The sequence below is a fragment of the Aspergillus nomiae genome (genome assembly GCF_001204775.2).
Source record: "Aspergillus nomiae NRRL 13137 chromosome Unknown contig00032, whole genome shotgun sequence".
NCBI classification, from domain to species: Eukaryota; Fungi; Ascomycota; class Eurotiomycetes; order Eurotiales; family Aspergillaceae; genus Aspergillus; species Aspergillus nomiae.
The window spans coordinates 32,999-49,925 of record NW_015378087.1 but is presented as its reverse complement, the minus strand read 5'-3'; the positions used below and the strand labels follow the sequence as shown (position 1 = coordinate 49,925).

The 16,927-nt window shown below is 48.0% G+C and overlaps 6 protein-coding genes across 6 annotated transcripts; 3 read left to right on the top strand and 3 right to left on the bottom strand.

Annotated features, from left to right (window-relative positions):
* Positions 1–93: 93 nt before the first annotated feature.
* On the bottom strand, positions 94–1,660 carry ANOM_001858 (putative RNA binding protein; the record flags this gene model as incomplete). Its single annotated transcript, XM_015547115.1, has 6 exons — positions 94–765; positions 825–891; positions 948–1,008; positions 1,080–1,117; positions 1,491–1,544; positions 1,638–1,660. The coding sequence occupies 6 exons, from the start codon at positions 1,658–1,660 to the stop codon at positions 94–96; spliced, it is 915 nt and encodes a 304-aa protein (XP_015410296.1).
* A 585-nt stretch (positions 1,661–2,245) lies between these two features.
* ANOM_001857 (alpha-actinin, sarcomeric (f-actin cross linking protein)) lies at positions 2,246–4,742 on the bottom strand (the record flags this gene model as incomplete). The annotated part of the gene is made up of 4 exons (XM_015547114.1): positions 2,246–2,452; positions 2,512–4,119; positions 4,253–4,319; positions 4,463–4,742. Coding segments are annotated over 4 exons (2,073 nt in total), but the record flags the coding sequence as incomplete, so codon positions are not given.
* A 2,446-nt stretch (positions 4,743–7,188) lies between these two features.
* ANOM_001856 (putative amino acid transporter) lies at positions 7,189–8,840 on the top strand (the record flags this gene model as incomplete). Its single annotated transcript, XM_015547113.1, has 2 exons — positions 7,189–8,631; positions 8,691–8,840. Coding segments are annotated over 2 exons (1,503 nt in total), but the record flags the coding sequence as incomplete, so codon positions are not given.
* A 1,297-nt stretch (positions 8,841–10,137) lies between these two features.
* On the top strand, positions 10,138–11,101 carry ANOM_001855 (aldo/keto reductase family protein; the record flags this gene model as incomplete). The annotated part of the gene is made up of 2 exons (XM_015547112.1): positions 10,138–10,653; positions 10,722–11,101. 2 exons carry the CDS (start codon positions 10,138–10,140, stop codon positions 11,055–11,057), a joined length of 852 nt encoding a protein of 283 aa, XP_015410289.1. The 3' UTR covers positions 11,058–11,101.
* An 88-nt stretch (positions 11,102–11,189) lies between these two features.
* ANOM_001854 (initiator tRNA phosphoribosyl transferase family protein) lies at positions 11,190–12,755 on the bottom strand (the record flags this gene model as incomplete). The annotated part of the gene is made up of 4 exons (XM_015547111.1): positions 11,190–11,999; positions 12,060–12,232; positions 12,291–12,325; positions 12,412–12,755. The coding sequence occupies 4 exons, from the start codon at positions 12,753–12,755 to the stop codon at positions 11,190–11,192; spliced, it is 1,362 nt and encodes a 453-aa protein (XP_015410290.1).
* Positions 12,756–15,659: 2,904 nt separating this feature from the next.
* ANOM_001853 (HAD family hydrolase) lies at positions 15,660–16,812 on the top strand. The gene is made up of 2 exons (XM_015547110.1): positions 15,660–15,735; positions 15,804–16,812. The coding sequence occupies exons 1-2, from the start codon at positions 15,727–15,729 to the stop codon at positions 16,527–16,529; spliced, it is 735 nt and encodes a 244-aa protein (XP_015410291.1). The 5' UTR covers positions 15,660–15,726; the 3' UTR covers positions 16,530–16,812.
* The last annotated feature ends 115 nt before the right edge of the window (positions 16,813–16,927 follow it).

Sequence of the window (16,927 nt, the reverse complement as noted above, 5' to 3'; positions counted from 1 at the left end):
AGCAATAACGACAAATGAATATCCTTCCCAATCTGATGCGAAACTCTCGAAACCCACGTATTAACTAGTTACAAGCGTTGATGATTGGTGGATTTACTCAATCATGTCAATATCGTCGTCGCCAGCAGCAGCTGTAGTCGCAGGCGCAATTTGCTGCGGCTCAGCCTGAACGGTCTCCTTGTCAGCAGTGCCAGCACCAGTGTTTGCAGTGCCCCAGTAATCGTCCATCTCTTGGTCCAGCTCTTCCTGCGTCTTCTTGGGTCGAGCAGCAGGGGCGCGACGGCTCTCGCCCTGGCCCTGGCCCTGGCGTCGTCCGTTGGCGGGACGACGCGCCGGCGATCGCTGTCCTGGCACATACCGATCTATATGATCCGGAGCTGGCTTGGAGACATCGCTACGTCGGTAGCGTCCGCCACCTCCCCGGCGGCCACGACGGCGGCGTGCACCATCGTCAGCACTTTCATGTCCACTTCCGGGGCTAAGACTGCGGGAGTCACGATCGCGTGGCCGCTCCACACGGTCAAACAAGCTACCTTTAGGCCTTTCAACATTGTCAAAGGGATTCCGGTCTCGTCGTCCACCGCCTGTGGAAACAAGAGTTACACGAATAGGTTGTCCTTTAGCATTCGCGCCGTCAAACTCGCTAATGGCCGTCCTCGCATCGCTGGTACGTGCATAGGTAACGAAGGCGACACCCTCAGAGCGTCCTGCTCGGTCATAGACAAGAGAGAGGTTGCTGATCGGGCCAATCCGAGTGAACAGATCCTGGAAAGAAAATCCATTAGACGATCTAGAAGGCAAACTAGTCAGACCAACATCTTTACCTCAAGATCACTTTCTGTAATATCGTAATGAAGGTTCTCAACACGAAGCTTAGCTCCAGTAGGGGCGCTATCAAAGGGTTAGGCCACTACACGCGGAACATTCTTCAGACTAAATAGACATACTGGTCCGTCGGCGGGGAATAGCGGTCACCGCGTGGTCGTCGAGGGGCACGAGATGGGCGTGCTGAACAGATTGTGTAAGAATAGAAAACTAGAGGTTCCGCGGCAAGTGCCCGGGTAAGGTTCAAAACGCACAATCTCTGTCGTCTTCATATTTGTCGTGTACCCAATCCCTATAATATCGAATCCGAGCTTGTTAGCAAACTTAACACAGCCGTAGATTAAGGAAAGAGGGGTTTTTACAGATCTAAATCAGGGCGTTCTTCTCTATAAGACTGTTGTGATCGCAAAAAAGGACAATGTCAGCTCGAAATCATCTCAAGTATCATGGAAACTGGTCCATCGTCTGCGGATTCCGCGGCCGAATGCCTATTCCAAGACAACTACGAGGCCAGCGAATTATGCTTATCAAGATGCGCGTAGAGGGTTCGAAAGAGAGTTGGGAGGAAGGACCTATTTTGAAAAGCAGGCCGATCAGTATGAAATCAAAAAAAAGAAATATATGTGATGAATGTAACAGCGGAGTTTGAGAAATACCTTTCTTACGCCATCACGGCGACGACCTTGAGGAGGGCGGCGGCCACCCCGATTTTGTTTCTGCTGGATATTTTACATGTCAGTGAGCTAGTTATTGGATGGGTGGCGACAATATATTATGGTCAAATTGGAATTGGCGCGAATCGGAAGACTTACAGGACGCTCCGCAATGATCTCATCCAAGCTGCGGTCCATGGTGGACATGGAAGGTATTGCTACAGTAAAGAAACAAGATAAGTTGCTGTCAAGCCGGAGAAATCTCTAAAAGTCAAAGTACAAACGTACACAGTAAATAAAGGGATAGAGTGTTGAGGTTGAGGTCAAGGTGAGCCGGAGAAAGAGACACGGTCCAGACAGCTCGGGCGGAACGAGATATCACGTGATACATACTGTACAGGATACGATTTCTTAAATCCGGGATGGAGGAATCAGTTCATGGTGAAGACATCTCCTTAACATTACAGCTGTGGTTATCGATACTGTGTTTATTTCCATAACTACTTCCGCCCCCATCAATGTGGTGTACATGTGAGCAATTGCCAACAGGCATCATAGAGGGAGTAGAGACAAAGTAAATCCAGGATGCGATGCAAGAACACCAAGAAAAGTCTCGTCCTAGTCCGGTATGCATATTCCATGTCGTCGCCGATCAAGACATATCCCTCCCTATAGCTCCAGAGAACACCAGTAGCAGCTTCCAATAGCAAAATATTAGAGGATGTGAAAGAAAAGACCAAACGCCAATGGTGCGATACGAAACCTCATTAAGCCCCGCCATTGGACGCGGCATTACTCTGTCCACGGTTGCCACTCTCCATCATCTTCTCCATGAAGCTATAGTAGTCGTACTTGGGTTCATTTTGGTCTTCACCCCGGTCAAATACTTCATGCCTAGGCATGGTCTGAACAAGATGGTCAATAACTTCATCGGGAATAAGGGAGTGTCGAAGATCAAGTTCAGTGACATATGGCTATTCAAAGTCAGTGAATGCACGAAACAAGGCGACGTAGCCTCCTGATTGGAACATACCTTGCCATCTGCGACTTCACGGAAACTCTGCAACACTTGTTCGGCGGTGTTTTGATCCTCAGTCACACTGACCATGAAACGGATAAACTGTTCGAAGCTAACTCCGGCGTTCTGTGCTAATCTAGCTGGGCCACACGTCTCAACGTACACCTCGTGCATCTCATCCTCGTCATATACGAGTCCAAGGCTGGCAAGGGCAGCAGAGAACTCAAGCTCATGAAGGGTGTTTGAGGAGTCGCGATCGAAATGTCTAAATACTGATTCAAACTCTTCCAACTGGATCGGGGTCAAATTCGTCATGTTTCGAGCCACAAGCTGATTGTCAAGGAAGGCTAGCTTCTTCGAGATGCTCGACTTGACTAGGCTCAACTCGTAGGAGAGTTCATCTAGTGTATATGTTGTGTAGTCGTTCTCTTCAATGTTCGCTTCCACACACTGCTCGTCTATCTCCGCAATAGTATCTAAAAACGCATCAAGGGGAGGAAGGTTGTCATTGAGTCTCTTAACATGGGCTAACTGGTCTTCTACATCGCCATCAAGACCGGATATTGCAAGAGATAGAGTCTTCAAAGTTAGTGCGAAGTCATTCGCTTTGTCCGCGAAGGAACGACGGAGGGCGTTCTTGATATCTCGAATCGTTTCGTTAATGAGTTGACTACGTTCATGCTCATCGCGCGTTAGATATTCCCATTCTTGATCGCAAACTTCAAGACTTAGCTCTGCCGGGGGGTCATAGGGGCGGAGACGGTAGGTGCTGAGCTTGGTTTTGATGTTACCCAAGAGGGCAGCAAGGTCGGATTTTTCAGCTACCCATTGTCGTTTCTGTTTTCTCTTGTACAAGGAAAATTGATAGGCCTGGTCCTTGGCATCCTTGTACGTTCCTTCGAAAGAAGCGTTCTTCCATTCCTCGCGTTGGGCTCTGATGAGGCGCAGAAGTTCCTTCATTCTTCTTTCATACGAGTTCTGCATTTCCCAAGCGCCATGCATGTTGTTGATGAACTTTTCGACTCGTCTACCGGCATTCTCGACCCGCTCCAACTGGGAGAAGGCATGGAACCAATATGCGATGTAAGTCATCAAAGAGCGCTCATCAGGTCTTGGGACATCGCAGACATCGTCCACATCAAGCAGGTCGGGGATGCCGATTTCGTTAGCAGCAATTTCAAATGCCAGTTTCATGTTCCCACGGTGGTCCTTTTTGTCAAGCGCGTCGAAGTCGATTAAGTCAGGGCGATGTATATCCAGAAGGGCACAAAACGCCAGACCATCGTTCCAGCTAGTGGAAAAGTCTCGGACCTCGACTTCCTCGTAGCAGGCGGTTTTCCTTTGACACCACAGCAACAGACCCTCCTTTGCGGTCATACCTTCCTCATTGATATCGCTGATGGTGAATCTCAGAATGAGAGTCCATATTAGCCCTAAGATGATCTTCCTATTGCCATCCACGACGTCCTCTGCACCGATGTTTGTCATCTGAATTCCCCTCCCCTTGATAGTGTCCAGACTCTTGTTGACATTTTCAAATTTTTGCACGCGCAATCTGGGATTTGAGGCATATTTACCGAGGGGCTCGCCACCGAGGATTTCGAGAAGGTGAATGAGGATGATCTAGGTTAGCTTTGTTAGTCTCTGCGCATCATGTTTTCTCATTCCCTCTCCTTTTTGATTATTTTATCTTTCCGAAGACTCGGTAGAGGCAAGGGGAGGCTTATCGAGGTGTCCGGTAGCGGGGCTCACTCACGCCGTTGGAGAGGTCAGATACTAGATCTTCGATGAAGAGTCTTCGAACCTTCAACTTATCATTGAGCCTGGAAAATCAATAGTGTCAGCTGAATGGGACCCAGAAATGTACGAGAAAGAATAAGGCAGGATGAAATCAAGGGATCCGATAGACGCACGGGGTTGACCCCGATCAAGGGGAAGCAACAGTGGGCGGCTAGTGGAAACTGACCATTTTGTAAAGGTTTTCTGCTGAACATTGACCCATGACTTTTCAACCGTCAACATGGTGAATAGCTGTAATGGTTGAGGACATTCAGGCTGGTCCGAAGGGAGGCTGGAGATAGCGCCGAATAGTAACACAGACGAGGGATACAGTTTGATAGAGGGGTAATCCTTGAATGGAAATGGTAGGATCTTCAGCCGGAACTAATTAGAAAGGAAACAAAGCGGTAAACGATGCAAGTGTTCAGCCTGTTTTAGTGGCTGGAAGCACAGTGAGCGGAGAGGGTAATAATTAGTGAGCTAAGATTAGGAGTTCGTACTTTGAAGGCAGCACCGCTATCCCTGAGTTGGCCATGTCAACAAACCCTGGCCGCCCCCACAGCAACCAAGCCCATTCTTCATGTCAATCTTTGGGGGAAACTCTCTCCACAGATTCCAGCGATGCGAAATTTTAGCTTATATGCAGGTCACAGCATGGGGCAAGGGGTTGGGAAATTTCAGAAGGAAATAGAAAAAGACAATAACTAAAAAAGGGTCATTATATTGGGAGAGCAACCACTATGAACACCAGATTGAACCGTGAATATCAGCCTCACCAAACAGAAGACCCAGGTCTTGCATTTCCCCAAATTTCGCAAGGAACTCGACAAAAAAAATATTCTTTAGACTTTATAGAATTTGAGATCGGAGTATAACAATCATAGATTATTTGGTTCATTTATTGACGAGAATCAAGACGAAGAAGGAAAAGAAGAGGGTGGGAGAGCGAAAAAGAAGATAGTTTAGCTTTTCGATACTTGAACCTCGAGGTTTCAACAAACACCCATCACAAAAATGGAAGTGCCTCAGGTTCTCGGTTTTCGACGGAGTAAGCGAAGATCCTTTCTTTAGACTGGGGCATTCTTAAACTTCTTTTTGCGGAGTCTTCTCCTCTTCAACACGCTTTCGTTTATGTGTCTATTTCGGTACGCTTCTACCTTTCTCATCTCCCGACCCGAAGTTAACCCGCTCCGGTCTTATACTATCCAGATCCTCATATAACCCCTTTTGAGTAGATCCCTTCAAAGACATTCACCGCTTGACCGTAAAAAGGTGATAAGAGTTTCCTGGCAACAAAGGGGGTATATAGATCAACCATGAAGATAAAGAGATTCTCTATTAATAAGGATCGTATTGAGTAGCTGATAACGGATATTCTACGGTGAAACATTCCATCATAATACCGGACACATAAGGCTCTTTAAACAAAAAGACAACTTTCCTACACAAAGAAGGTTAGAACATCTTCAGATAACGCAGTAAGCTTGAAATTATAGTACCGCTCACTACGGAGCACTTGTCCGGATCTGCAAGTATATTAAATCCCCTCAAGAGATAGAATTTGGATTGATGAACGAGGCGGGCAATGGTGCCGATCCTTCGGAAGATTCAGGAAAGCTACTGGGCCCGAAGCCATAGGACCCACATTGCTACGACCAATGCGGAATACCGCTTTTGGAACCTTGAAAACTTGGCAGGGCTCAGGCATTCATCAGGCAACCTAGAAGGGCTTACCAAGCCCTCTGACAAATGCATAAGAGTAAAGGATTTGAAGCGCCTAGAACTTCCAAGAAGTCTTGGTGAGACTGGGCGAGCGAATATATTGGTAGCGATATACTCCGGAGTAGTTTAGGGAGCTATACAGCACTTGGCAGTTTGTCATAGAATTGCTGCATATGGCATACTCGGTAGAAGTCAAGGTCACATCACCACCGGACTGCATCCTATTCTGTCGCCGCGTCTACCCACCGCACATCCCTGTCGGTTCTCCAATGTTCTCCAACATGGCCCGCTCAGAGGAGCGCATGCATGAATCGACAAAAGAGGCCTAAAATAAGTTGAAATTCTGGAGTATGTTCAATGGTGGAAAATTGATCCCCACAAAATGATGGTGGTAGTGATTTAGGTAATAGAAGGTTTCAGTCAAACCATAATCGTATTGCGAGGTACGGCGTACCAAGCGGTGAGATATAATCAATGACCTCTTGACCAGGGGTGTTGGTTGGAATAAGTATTGCGTGACAACAGACAGAGGACGGAGGAAGGTTACCGTACTTCCTTTGCTTTGCCACGTTGTCGTCTACTTTAGAAACTGATAACCCACCGAAGATATGCATTATCAACTTATCAAAATGCCCATTGGGGAGGAACGTGAGCGATGCCCACTTTCGTCCCCAACATCCCCACGTTTTACACAGTACTCTTACCAGTTGTAATCATGTCACAATTAGCCTCTGTAGTATTTTTTTCTTTTTTCCTTCCTGTTATCATTCGGTGGCTGAGGCTGATTGACCGAAAGCCTGAGAGTTTCACACTAGACCAAATCCGGATTCGTGGACGGGCCGACCTGAGATCTGGTTGGTTGGACCAGCAGTTGGAGTGAGCTTGTTCTCCATATGGTTCGACCATTCAAGATAAACGTCCGCCACCAAATCTTATTAGTAACAGAAAAAAAACACACTATCATGATTCTGTCGAAATTCCAAACCCAATCACACCACGCAGTTTCATGCAAGCCCTCTTGGGCAACCGGCGGGCACAGGCTTAGTGGCAAAGTATACGGTGCCCTTCCGAGTCCTTTCTGCTGGCTTCCAAATCGGTCCAAGTCTGGTACATCGATTATATAACTGCCGTGGCCAGGCTTTCCTCAAATTCTGCTCTCTTCCCAGACTTTCAGGAACGTGGTCCGACAGGGAAACAGCCCACACCTTCTTCCCTTCTCGTCCCTTCCTCGTTCTCACTTTCTCAGCATCTCCTCCGCCCCCCCCAAACTTTCACAATGGGCTACTCCTCAGAAGATATTTCAGACCTCGACAAGGCCAACAACAAAGCCATGGAGCTGGGGCCGAGAAGCTTGGTGTTCCCCCTCACTATGATGGGGACTTGGTTGGTGAAATGGACGAGAGGGAAAGGGACATCGTCGAGGATGGTATCCATAAGTTCAGCCGTCTCGGTTGGAAGCGTCTCACCGTCGTGCTTATTGTGGAGGCCGTTGCTCTCGGAAGTTTGTCCATTCCTTCTAGTTTTGCGAAGCTTGGTATGGTGGCTGGCGTCATCTGTACCGTTGGCTTGGGTCTCGTCGCTGTCTATACTAGTCACATTATCGGTGAAGTGAAGTTGAAGTTCCCGCATGTCGCTCACTACCCCGACGCTGGCCAGCTTATGTTTGGTCGTTTCGGTAAAGAATTGATCAACATTATGCTCATCTTGGAACTTCTCTTCCTTACCGGCTCGCATTGTTTGACTGGTACGATTGCGTTTGTGAACATCACCAGCAGTGATGTCTGCTCCGTTGTTTGGGGAGTCGTGTCTGCTGTGATTTTGCTACTCCTCGCAGTGCCGCCGAGTTTCACTGAAATGGCTATCCTGGGTTACATCGACTTCGTTTCTATTATTGCCGCAATTGGTATCACCATCATCGGCACCGGTATCAAGAATAATCAGGAAATTGGACTCTCCAACGTCAATTGGTCTGCTTGGCCACAGGACGGCCTCACCTTCACTGACGGTTTCATTGCAATCTCCAACATTATTTTCGCCTACAGTTTCGCTCTCTGCCAGTTCTCGTTCATGGATGAAATGCACACACCCAAGGACTACGTCAAGTCTATCTGGGCTTTGGGCATTACCGAGATTATTATCTACACCTTGACTGGTTCGCTGATCTATGCCTTTGTCGGTGTTGATGTGGGTAGCCCCGCCCTGCTTTCCGCTGGCAATATGTTGAGTAAAGTGGCCTTCGGTATCGCCCTTCCCGTTATCTTCATCAGTGGTTCTATCAACACCGTCGTGCTGGGCCGCTTGGTTCACGGCCGCATTTTCAAGAACTCTCCTATCCGATACATCAACACCAAGATGGGATGGATTACTTGGTTGGCCGTTATCACTGTTGCCACCATTGTCGCTTTTGTTATCGCTGAGGTTATCCCCTTCTTCAACGATCTGCTGTCGATTTGCTCGGCGTTGTTCGTCTCCGGTTTCACTTTCTACTTCCCGGCCCTGATGTGGTTCATTCTCATCCGCGAGGGCAAATGGAATGAGCCCAAGAACCTGATGCTGGGTGCTGTTAACCTGTTCGTGTTGCTCATCGGTCTTGTCACGCTTGTCGGTGGCACCTACTCCAGTATTGATGATATTGTAAGTTTTGGCTTCTCCTCTCTTCCATCTAAACTCAAATGCTCATACTGTCTTGCCAGATCATCAACTACCGCGAAGGCAGCGTTAGAGGCGTCTTCTCATGCAGTCCCCCAGCCTAAACTTTGACTTTTAGCTAGCTGTTACCCTTTGCTGTCTCACTGCAGGCGGGCAAAGTGGCTAATCCAATGATAAAACCAGTAGCTTGGTATTATCAAACCGCGTTGTGGATTTTCATTTCTCTGTCTGTCGGCAGAAACATCATGACATGAGGATGAGGGGAATTGCAAAAGCGTGATTAGTTTTACGTAATAGTTTCAAATGCCGCCTGCACCCCCTCTTTATGGCCTTGAAATACAAGCCATACACAGCCGCCATGGGTTAGCCGAAGCCATCCTTGTCGGTGAACGGATCACCCTGTACAGATACCCGTCTTTTGTTTATAGTCATGTCGCGTTTTTTAGCATCAATGTGTCTATGTATATTTATGAACGATAGAACATATATTTAGAGGAATCCTCTCATTTCACTCTGCTCTTCTCTTTCTGGAAGTAACATAAAAAGTATAAATTTATTTCGCGTCGTACCTTGCTCGAAAGTATATGCCCACGAATCGGCACAATCCCTGTAAGCACTGTGCACAGCTATGCTAAGCCAAGGACGGCAATTCCGAAAGCATATTCATTACATTTGCTTGTATTTTCCTTGACGACTCCAATCGGAGCACTTAGTGTCATGCATAATGAGGGATTAAATGCCGCCTGCAGGCTGCAAGTATGTACCGTATATTCGTATTCGAATTAAAAAGTCTCATATCTCCCCAACAACAATGATACGTAGATCATAAGATTTCCCCCAAGAGGAAAAGACAAAGTCTATTCTGCCCGACGAACCCAACTGTACGCATCATCTCCAACCGGCCCCCAAGTTCTCATCGCAAGGGATGACAACCAAAATCCCTTACATGCCATTGACGTCGTACAGAGAAGGCACACGTGGTACGGTAGAGAGATTCGAACCCGCGTGGCGCGTTCCCGTATTCAAGCAAGGGCGCTCCTGATCGACTTGAAGTAAGAGTCAGGAAAAGTCAAAAAGAGCAGCCCGGAGGGGTTCGGCACTTCCGGAAGGGTGTAATGATCGCGATCATCAGAGCGAATGTAACCGAGATGAGTCAGTTCGGATGGAGTGTGTCACTTCATGTTGCGTTTACCCGATGAAGCAATGGTATCTACTTCCGCCGGAAGGGGTTTAGACTGGGTTTCCCTTTCGGTATGATATCATGTTCGGGGGCGGGGCAATTGTCGCCCGCGCCAACCTACCACAGCCGAATACCTTTCTGCTCGCGGCTTCGGGTCTCGAGTTTCCTGGTTACATTTGTTGTTTTTGAGTCGGTCGGCTTTTACGGGATTGTCTTGAGCTTGGACTCCTCTTTTTATTTTTAATTTCGATTTCGATTTCGGGGGGTTTTTTTTGTTTGCGGGCAAAAAGTGACCCTTACGTGATTTTATCATGGCTGCCAAACTGACCATCACCGATTTGGTACCCCTCCCTAACTCGGCGGTTCGAATTCCCCGCCTTGGGTTCGGTGTTTATCGCTCGCCCCCGACTCAGTGTGTGCTGTCTACTTCGAAGGCTTTGGAGGCAGGTTATCGCCATGTTGATACAGCCCAGTTCTACGCGAATGAGAAGGAGGTCGGCGATGCGATTCGCGCCTCCGGTATCCCGCGCAGCGACATCTTCGTGACTACTAAGATCCTTGTCCCCGGTGGCTCGCCTGATGCGACCTATAGTAAGCTGCTGGCCAGCGTGGAGAAGATTGGGGGTCCGGATGGATATGTAGATTTGTTTCTGATTCATAGCGCCAACTCGGGCGCGTTGGGTCGGAAGGAGATGTGGCAGGCCCTGGAACGACTCTTGGAGGAAGGCAAGACAAAGAGTATCGGTGTTAGCAACTGGGGTGTGAAGCACATTGAGGAGATGAAGTCGTATGCGAAGGTTTGGCCGCCGCATGTAAACCAGATTGAGGTGAGCTTGGGATACCTGTCTGTGATTTGATAGACGAGTGTGCACTGTACTGACTATCCGCCAACTAGCTCCATCCTTGGTGTCAACAGCGGGTTGTCAATGCGTATTGTAAAAAGCATGGCATCGTTGTTGAGGCTTACTCTCCGATTGTGCGCAACTATAAAGCCAGCGATCCTACGCTTGTCGACCTGGCGAAGAAATATGGAAAGACAACCCAGCAGGTCTTGGTACGCTACGCTCTGCAGAAGGAATGGGTACCGCTGCCCAAGTCCGATAACCCTGATCGGATCGTGGCCAACGCCAATGTATTTGACTTTGAAATAAGTGAGGAGGATATGGCTGTGTTGAATGCCCTGGACCAGGGAAGTGCTGGAGCTATTGTGGAGGCCGTTGAAAACGAATAGATCCACGCTATGATGTATGATGAATGAATATACACTTGAGCTACAGGCGAAACGCCAAAGAATCTGCTTGTTAATAATCTGGTCGTTCCATAAGAAACGCGTTGACAGATTGGAGTGTAGCGCGCGAAGGGTTCACGTCATGTTTGGAGGATACGATCCAGGCAAGTCGCTGTCGGATGAATTGCTTGTCGATCTTGTTTTTTGCATGAGATCCAGCAAAGTTCCCTGTTGCATGATTAGCATGGTCAGTTGAGGCCAGAAGTATGAATACTTGCCCTCATCGTCATAGCATAGGCACAATATGGCGAGCAAAGCGCCTGCGGAAAGATCTTTCCCAGTCTCGCATGTTACGAGCAATGATTGCGACGGGTTTGACTCCAGCTGAGAACTGGCAAATGCCAGCACCTGAGGTAGATGCTTCCGTAGATCGCGACTCCCCAGTTTAGAAACCCCACAACCAAGGTTTAGTCGCTTTGAACTGCCCTCTGAGGCCTCCGGGTTCCCGTTGCAATCAATGACCAGATCGCAAGTACCACCCTCGTTGAATCGAGGGTCTGTAGGGCTGATGTACAAGTTTCGGGTTGGCGTTATCAAAGTAGCTTGCTGTCCACCATCTTGCTTTCGGTGCTCTTCTACCAATCTCTCAATAAGTTCCGGCAGATCTTCCTCTCCGGTGGCAGCAAGAGTGGACTTGTGTGCCCAGAAAACTGGTGGCGTTAGCCCGTGAGCCCAGCCCTCACTATCGTCTCCTGCTCCTTGAATGTAACCACCCTCTGACATTTCCGCGCCATGGACACGCTTGGAAGCGGAGCAGAGAACAAAGAGATTATATGCATCTCCCTTTTGCAAATCAGTTGGATGAAAATATGAGCGATTCGCCCAGGCGACCCGAATCGGCTTTCCTAATTTTTGCTTGAGATCATCTAAATCGAGCTTGAGATCCTAGAAGCCAATCAGCCTATTTTCAAGTAGGGCACAGTCACCCTCTTTCGGAAAGGTTACCTTGAGCGATTTAACAAAACCGTCGATTCTGTGCTCAATCTGCGACTCTTCGGAGGCGCCCAAAAAGTTCGGCGGGAATTGCACGGGATGGTATGCAGTGTCGGACGGAAATAGTGCTCGATTGATTACCGCACACCAGATCGGAACCGTCTTGGATAAGGCATCAGGCATCACTGGCGGCTTGTGAGACACGAGCAACCGAATATTAACAAAGTGGTCGTCAGCACTTACATTTTCCCCGGCGTGTTGAGTCCACAATGATGCAGCTGCAGCCATCATTGGTGGTCAGCGGTAGTCCAAGGAAAAGCGGACCGAAGGGAGATTCTGAAGGAACCGTGATACGCTCACTTACCCTCCATGCTTCCGAGCAATGGGTAGAATCTGCAGGTTTAGTCTACGGAAGCTAAAGTCCCATTGGCCTGTATGACCATCCGTGCTCTTGAAGTAAGCACTGCCAGCTTTGACCTCCGGTGGGATATACCAACTACCACATCTCTCGTTGGCGACCAAAGGGAGATCGTAGTAGTCAGCGGCTTCACGGACAAAGGTAGCGTCTGTTTCAATCGATTGAAGTCGGTTTGTGATGGAGAGGGCTGACCGCCGCAAGGACGTCAGAGTTTGGGAAATAGTTTGCTCTTTGGAGGGGAAATGAAGAGACGATACGGATACCGGAAAGGGATCAGAATCACCACCCATTTTGATCACGGGAGGGGAAGGTCTTGGGCGTCAATAATAACAAGTAGATTGCTTAAAATAGGAAATAGTTTACTATCGCTAGACTATGTCCCTCCCGTCAAGTTACGCAGAAGGATCATATGTGAAAAAAGAGGGGCCCATAGTACTAGTAACGGTACTGGTAAATTAGCCAATGATGACTCGGCCTCGGGCCCCATCGAGGCCAATGTTATTGGGCGGTGCCGTTCAAAAGATCGATTCCTGAGTGGAGAATGGAGTATTTGACAGTAGTCGGGTTTGTATTTTGATAAATATCTGATTTCGGTGCCTGACTCAGTAGGTTACATGTCATTGACTCTTTGTATAACTCTTGGTACACTCTCGGTAGAGTACGAGTCGGGATGATTTCAAATAATGTTGACATAGAAATAATCAGCTGATTAGTTAGTGGCTTGTCTCACCTGGGCATGACTAAATCACTACTAAACATGGGTATAACACTGGCCTCCAGACGTTTGGACTAGGCCATACACCTCGCATGAGCATCCCTGATCAGGATGCAGAATCGCTTTGACAACCTACTGCTAGTACAGGCATTATCAATTGGTAATGGAATAAAGTCTGCATGCTCTCCCACAAACTTATCTTCGATACAATATAGATATCTCTAGTGCCTGAGAATTTTACGATAGATCTATTAACTTGTTCCAAATCCCGTGCATATATTAACCCTAGTATTGCTGCCAGAACTTCCCTGCAAATTTCTCAGTTGCGTGATTAATACCAAAATTATCCTTATCTAACAATCTAGGGTATACCCAAGTGGGTATCCTCCAGAAATGAATAGTAGTTATTAATGCAACCTTACTGCTTGATAGGTAGACACTACATAGCTTGTAATTCACCACCATCCACGTAGACTTATATGGAGATATAGTAGTCGGGTGAAGTTTACCGGTTACTCTTTTGCTCGATTCATTCCACAGTACCCTTTCCTAATTCGTTTTCACTCATCTCCTGGCTTGCACTTGATTCCGCAACAGTGACTGCCTACATTACTGATGCTTCATCAGAGCCTACCACGTGCCGCCTTGAGCGAGCCGTCCCCCACTGTGATCAGTGATAAGTACAACATTGAAGCTGACTTGCTACAGGGTTACCAACTCCGGCCATTCTTGTCATACTCCAACCTAAAGCAATTGAAGGACGCGGCGAAAGCCATATATGACCAGTTGGAGAAGAATAGGAAGCCAATGGTTGGTTATCAGGGGTATATCACGAGCCGCCATTGACAGGCTGAGCAATAACCACCGCTGCTTGTCGGGCATCGAGTTTCGATTTATGTGGATTGGGACAACAGGACTTATCCAAGTAACCCCTTTATTGCGTATAGTCGGACCACATCTGACATGGACCACTACATCCACTGGCAGTGCATTCGGATGGGAGTGCCAGACAATGAGCTTGCTTGGGGACTTACAGTTATGACACCTGGCAATGTTACTACCCATGGTAGAGCCTCTGGGCAGCCAGTTCAAGAAACGGGCATTTCAGAGTCTTTGGCAAAGCTTCGTCGAGATGCCACTTGGTGGTTTCAAAATTCCTCTGAGGACACCAGAATCGTCATTCTCATCTCAATAAAACAAGCCACCAAGGAAATTAGGTTCGAGAAACGGCAGCTTGTTCCTCCTAACGTTTCAAGACCTGTTACATGACAAGCAATTGATCAACTACGCCAGCAACCCAGCCAGATGACCCCCCTTGCCCAGCAGCAGGCGAACGAACAATTACAGGAGGACCTCGTGTGATCCCTTTCAGAGCCATGTTTGATCGGCAGCCTACGGGAGCTGAAGGCGATATATTTATCCGCTACGAAGGCTTTCAGACGATTATGCGTTTTGTTTAAGCGAGCCTTGGTACTTCCTGGCGAACCGATCATGCATTCTGCTGTCTATTTCTTTTAATGTACTCAGCATTTCGTACTGAGCTTATCTAATGATTGCAATCATGGCCTTATTCTTCTTATATTAAAGCAGCTCAGCCATATGTTAGCAGCAGTCTAACAGTCCACCTCCTTTTTCTCTGAATGAAGAATCCACTGTGCACCCTTTTAGATAGCGACCCCTATATACCGACTTTCAACAGTATATCAGAATAGTAATCCCTACATCGAACTAAACATGAAGTAAGACAATCTAGATATAGTCAAATCCGACTGAGTAAGGCAGTGATGCGCAGCCGTGGAAAGGCCACGCTTCTAAGATCAAAAGGCCACGCACAACCGTGGCCTTTCCACTTTCGCCCTGTATCAGTGCACTGAAAGCCCCGATCCCATTGGATGGTTGCCGCAGAAAGGTGAAGAAAAATGAACAAACTGAAACATCATGAGTCTTCCAGCCGATTCGCAACTGTGCAATCCGGTTTCTTTGCATTTCCATCTGGAGTCCTGGTACAGCGCTATACTTGAATGGGCTAGTGAGAGGGGGCAAGGCAGCGTTACCTGAAGAGGGCATGGCAGCGGGTGCTTACTAACTTCAGTTTAGTGTGCTGCATGTAGACCCGATGGCCGCCGTATCTCGGCCGCCATTATAGGCCCATGCCCAGTCGCCAACGTCACGATATGACCTCAGGCCCCCGCCATGCCGCCTTCCTCGGAGGGGTTATTATGCCATTGTATGCATATGCCCCCCTTTGGATCACCGGTGGGCTCCCATGTGTAGCGTCGCGGTCTTGGTACCCTGATATGATTGGAAACCCCTTGGCAATTTTCCTTTTTCACGATTCTACTTAAAGCGTACAACTGTCCCTCCAACCCCAAGTTTCTTTGTACCATTCACCCAACAGCCCTTTCGCTGGTCGTCACCCCCAATCTCTTTGTCATTCTCTCTACTCACCACCACTTTTGAATTCCTAATATCTCTCTTCAAACCTGTCATTACATCTACCCTAACATAGAATCCAATCCAATCCAATCCAATCCACTACAGTCATCATGCCTAAGGTTAGCCATAAGCTTGTCTGATGCCTGTTACCACTGAGCCATAGCCAACTAACCTTGCTACCACACAGATTACCGAAATCTTCTTTGATTGCGACAACACCCTAGTCCTCTCTGAGGAGCTGGCCTTTGAGGCATGCGCCGACCTTACAAATGAGATTCTGGAAAGCCGCAATATCTCTGATCGCTACACAGGGGAGCAGCTGATCCAAGACTTCGTCGGTCAGAACTTCCGTGGAATGCTGATCTCCCTCCAAGCCAAGTACGACTTCGAGATCCCTCAAGACGAACTCGAAGCATTCGTTAAGAAGGAGGAGGACAAAGTCATTGCTAAGCTGGAAGCGAAAGCCCAACCTTGCGTTGGTGCCAACGAGGAACTTGAGAAGCTGTACGAGGCCAAGAAGTACCACTTGGCAGTTGTATCCTCATCTGCCTTGCGCCGTGTCCAGGCCTCCATCAAGAAAGTGGGGCAGGACAAGTTCTTTGACGAGGATATGGTCTTCAGCGCTGCGACCTCTCTCCCCAAGCCCACCTCCAAGCCTGACCCAGCCATCTACCTCCACGCCCTTGAAAAGTGCAATAAGAAGCCGGAAGAGACTGTTGCTGTCGAGGACAGCAAGTCTGGCGCTCTTAGTGCTATCCGTGCCGGCATTCACGTCATCGGTTACGTTGGCAGCTACCCCGGCGATGAGAAGAAGGTCGAAATGGCGAAATTCCTTAAGGAACTTGGTGCCAAAGTCATCATGAAGGACTGGTCAGAGTTCGAGGATTGTCTCTCTCAAGTCGAATCGGCTTGAGCAGTCTATTCATCGCATCAGTCACCGCCTCTCCCGAATGCCGACACGAAGTAATGACAGCAAGCGCATTTGGTCGCCATTAAGCATAGGCCACTATCTTCGATTCCACTTAATTTCTCATTTCGAATATTATCTTCGATTCACTCGGCCAGCTTAACCGTCTGCGCGGTCTCTTCTTTGCAAGGGCTCGGCCATTTCCTTTCTTCATCTAAATTATTTCACAAGATAGTCGGATCCATGTATCTGACATTATTCAACCTTATCCATAGACAGGTTCCATGGACAGAGATACATAGTGAGGACATCTGCAGACTGTAGACATACAATAGAGAATGTTCTCCACAATTTTTTATCAAGGCCCCAGTAATTTTCCTAGTAGACGGGAATGGTACAGTAGC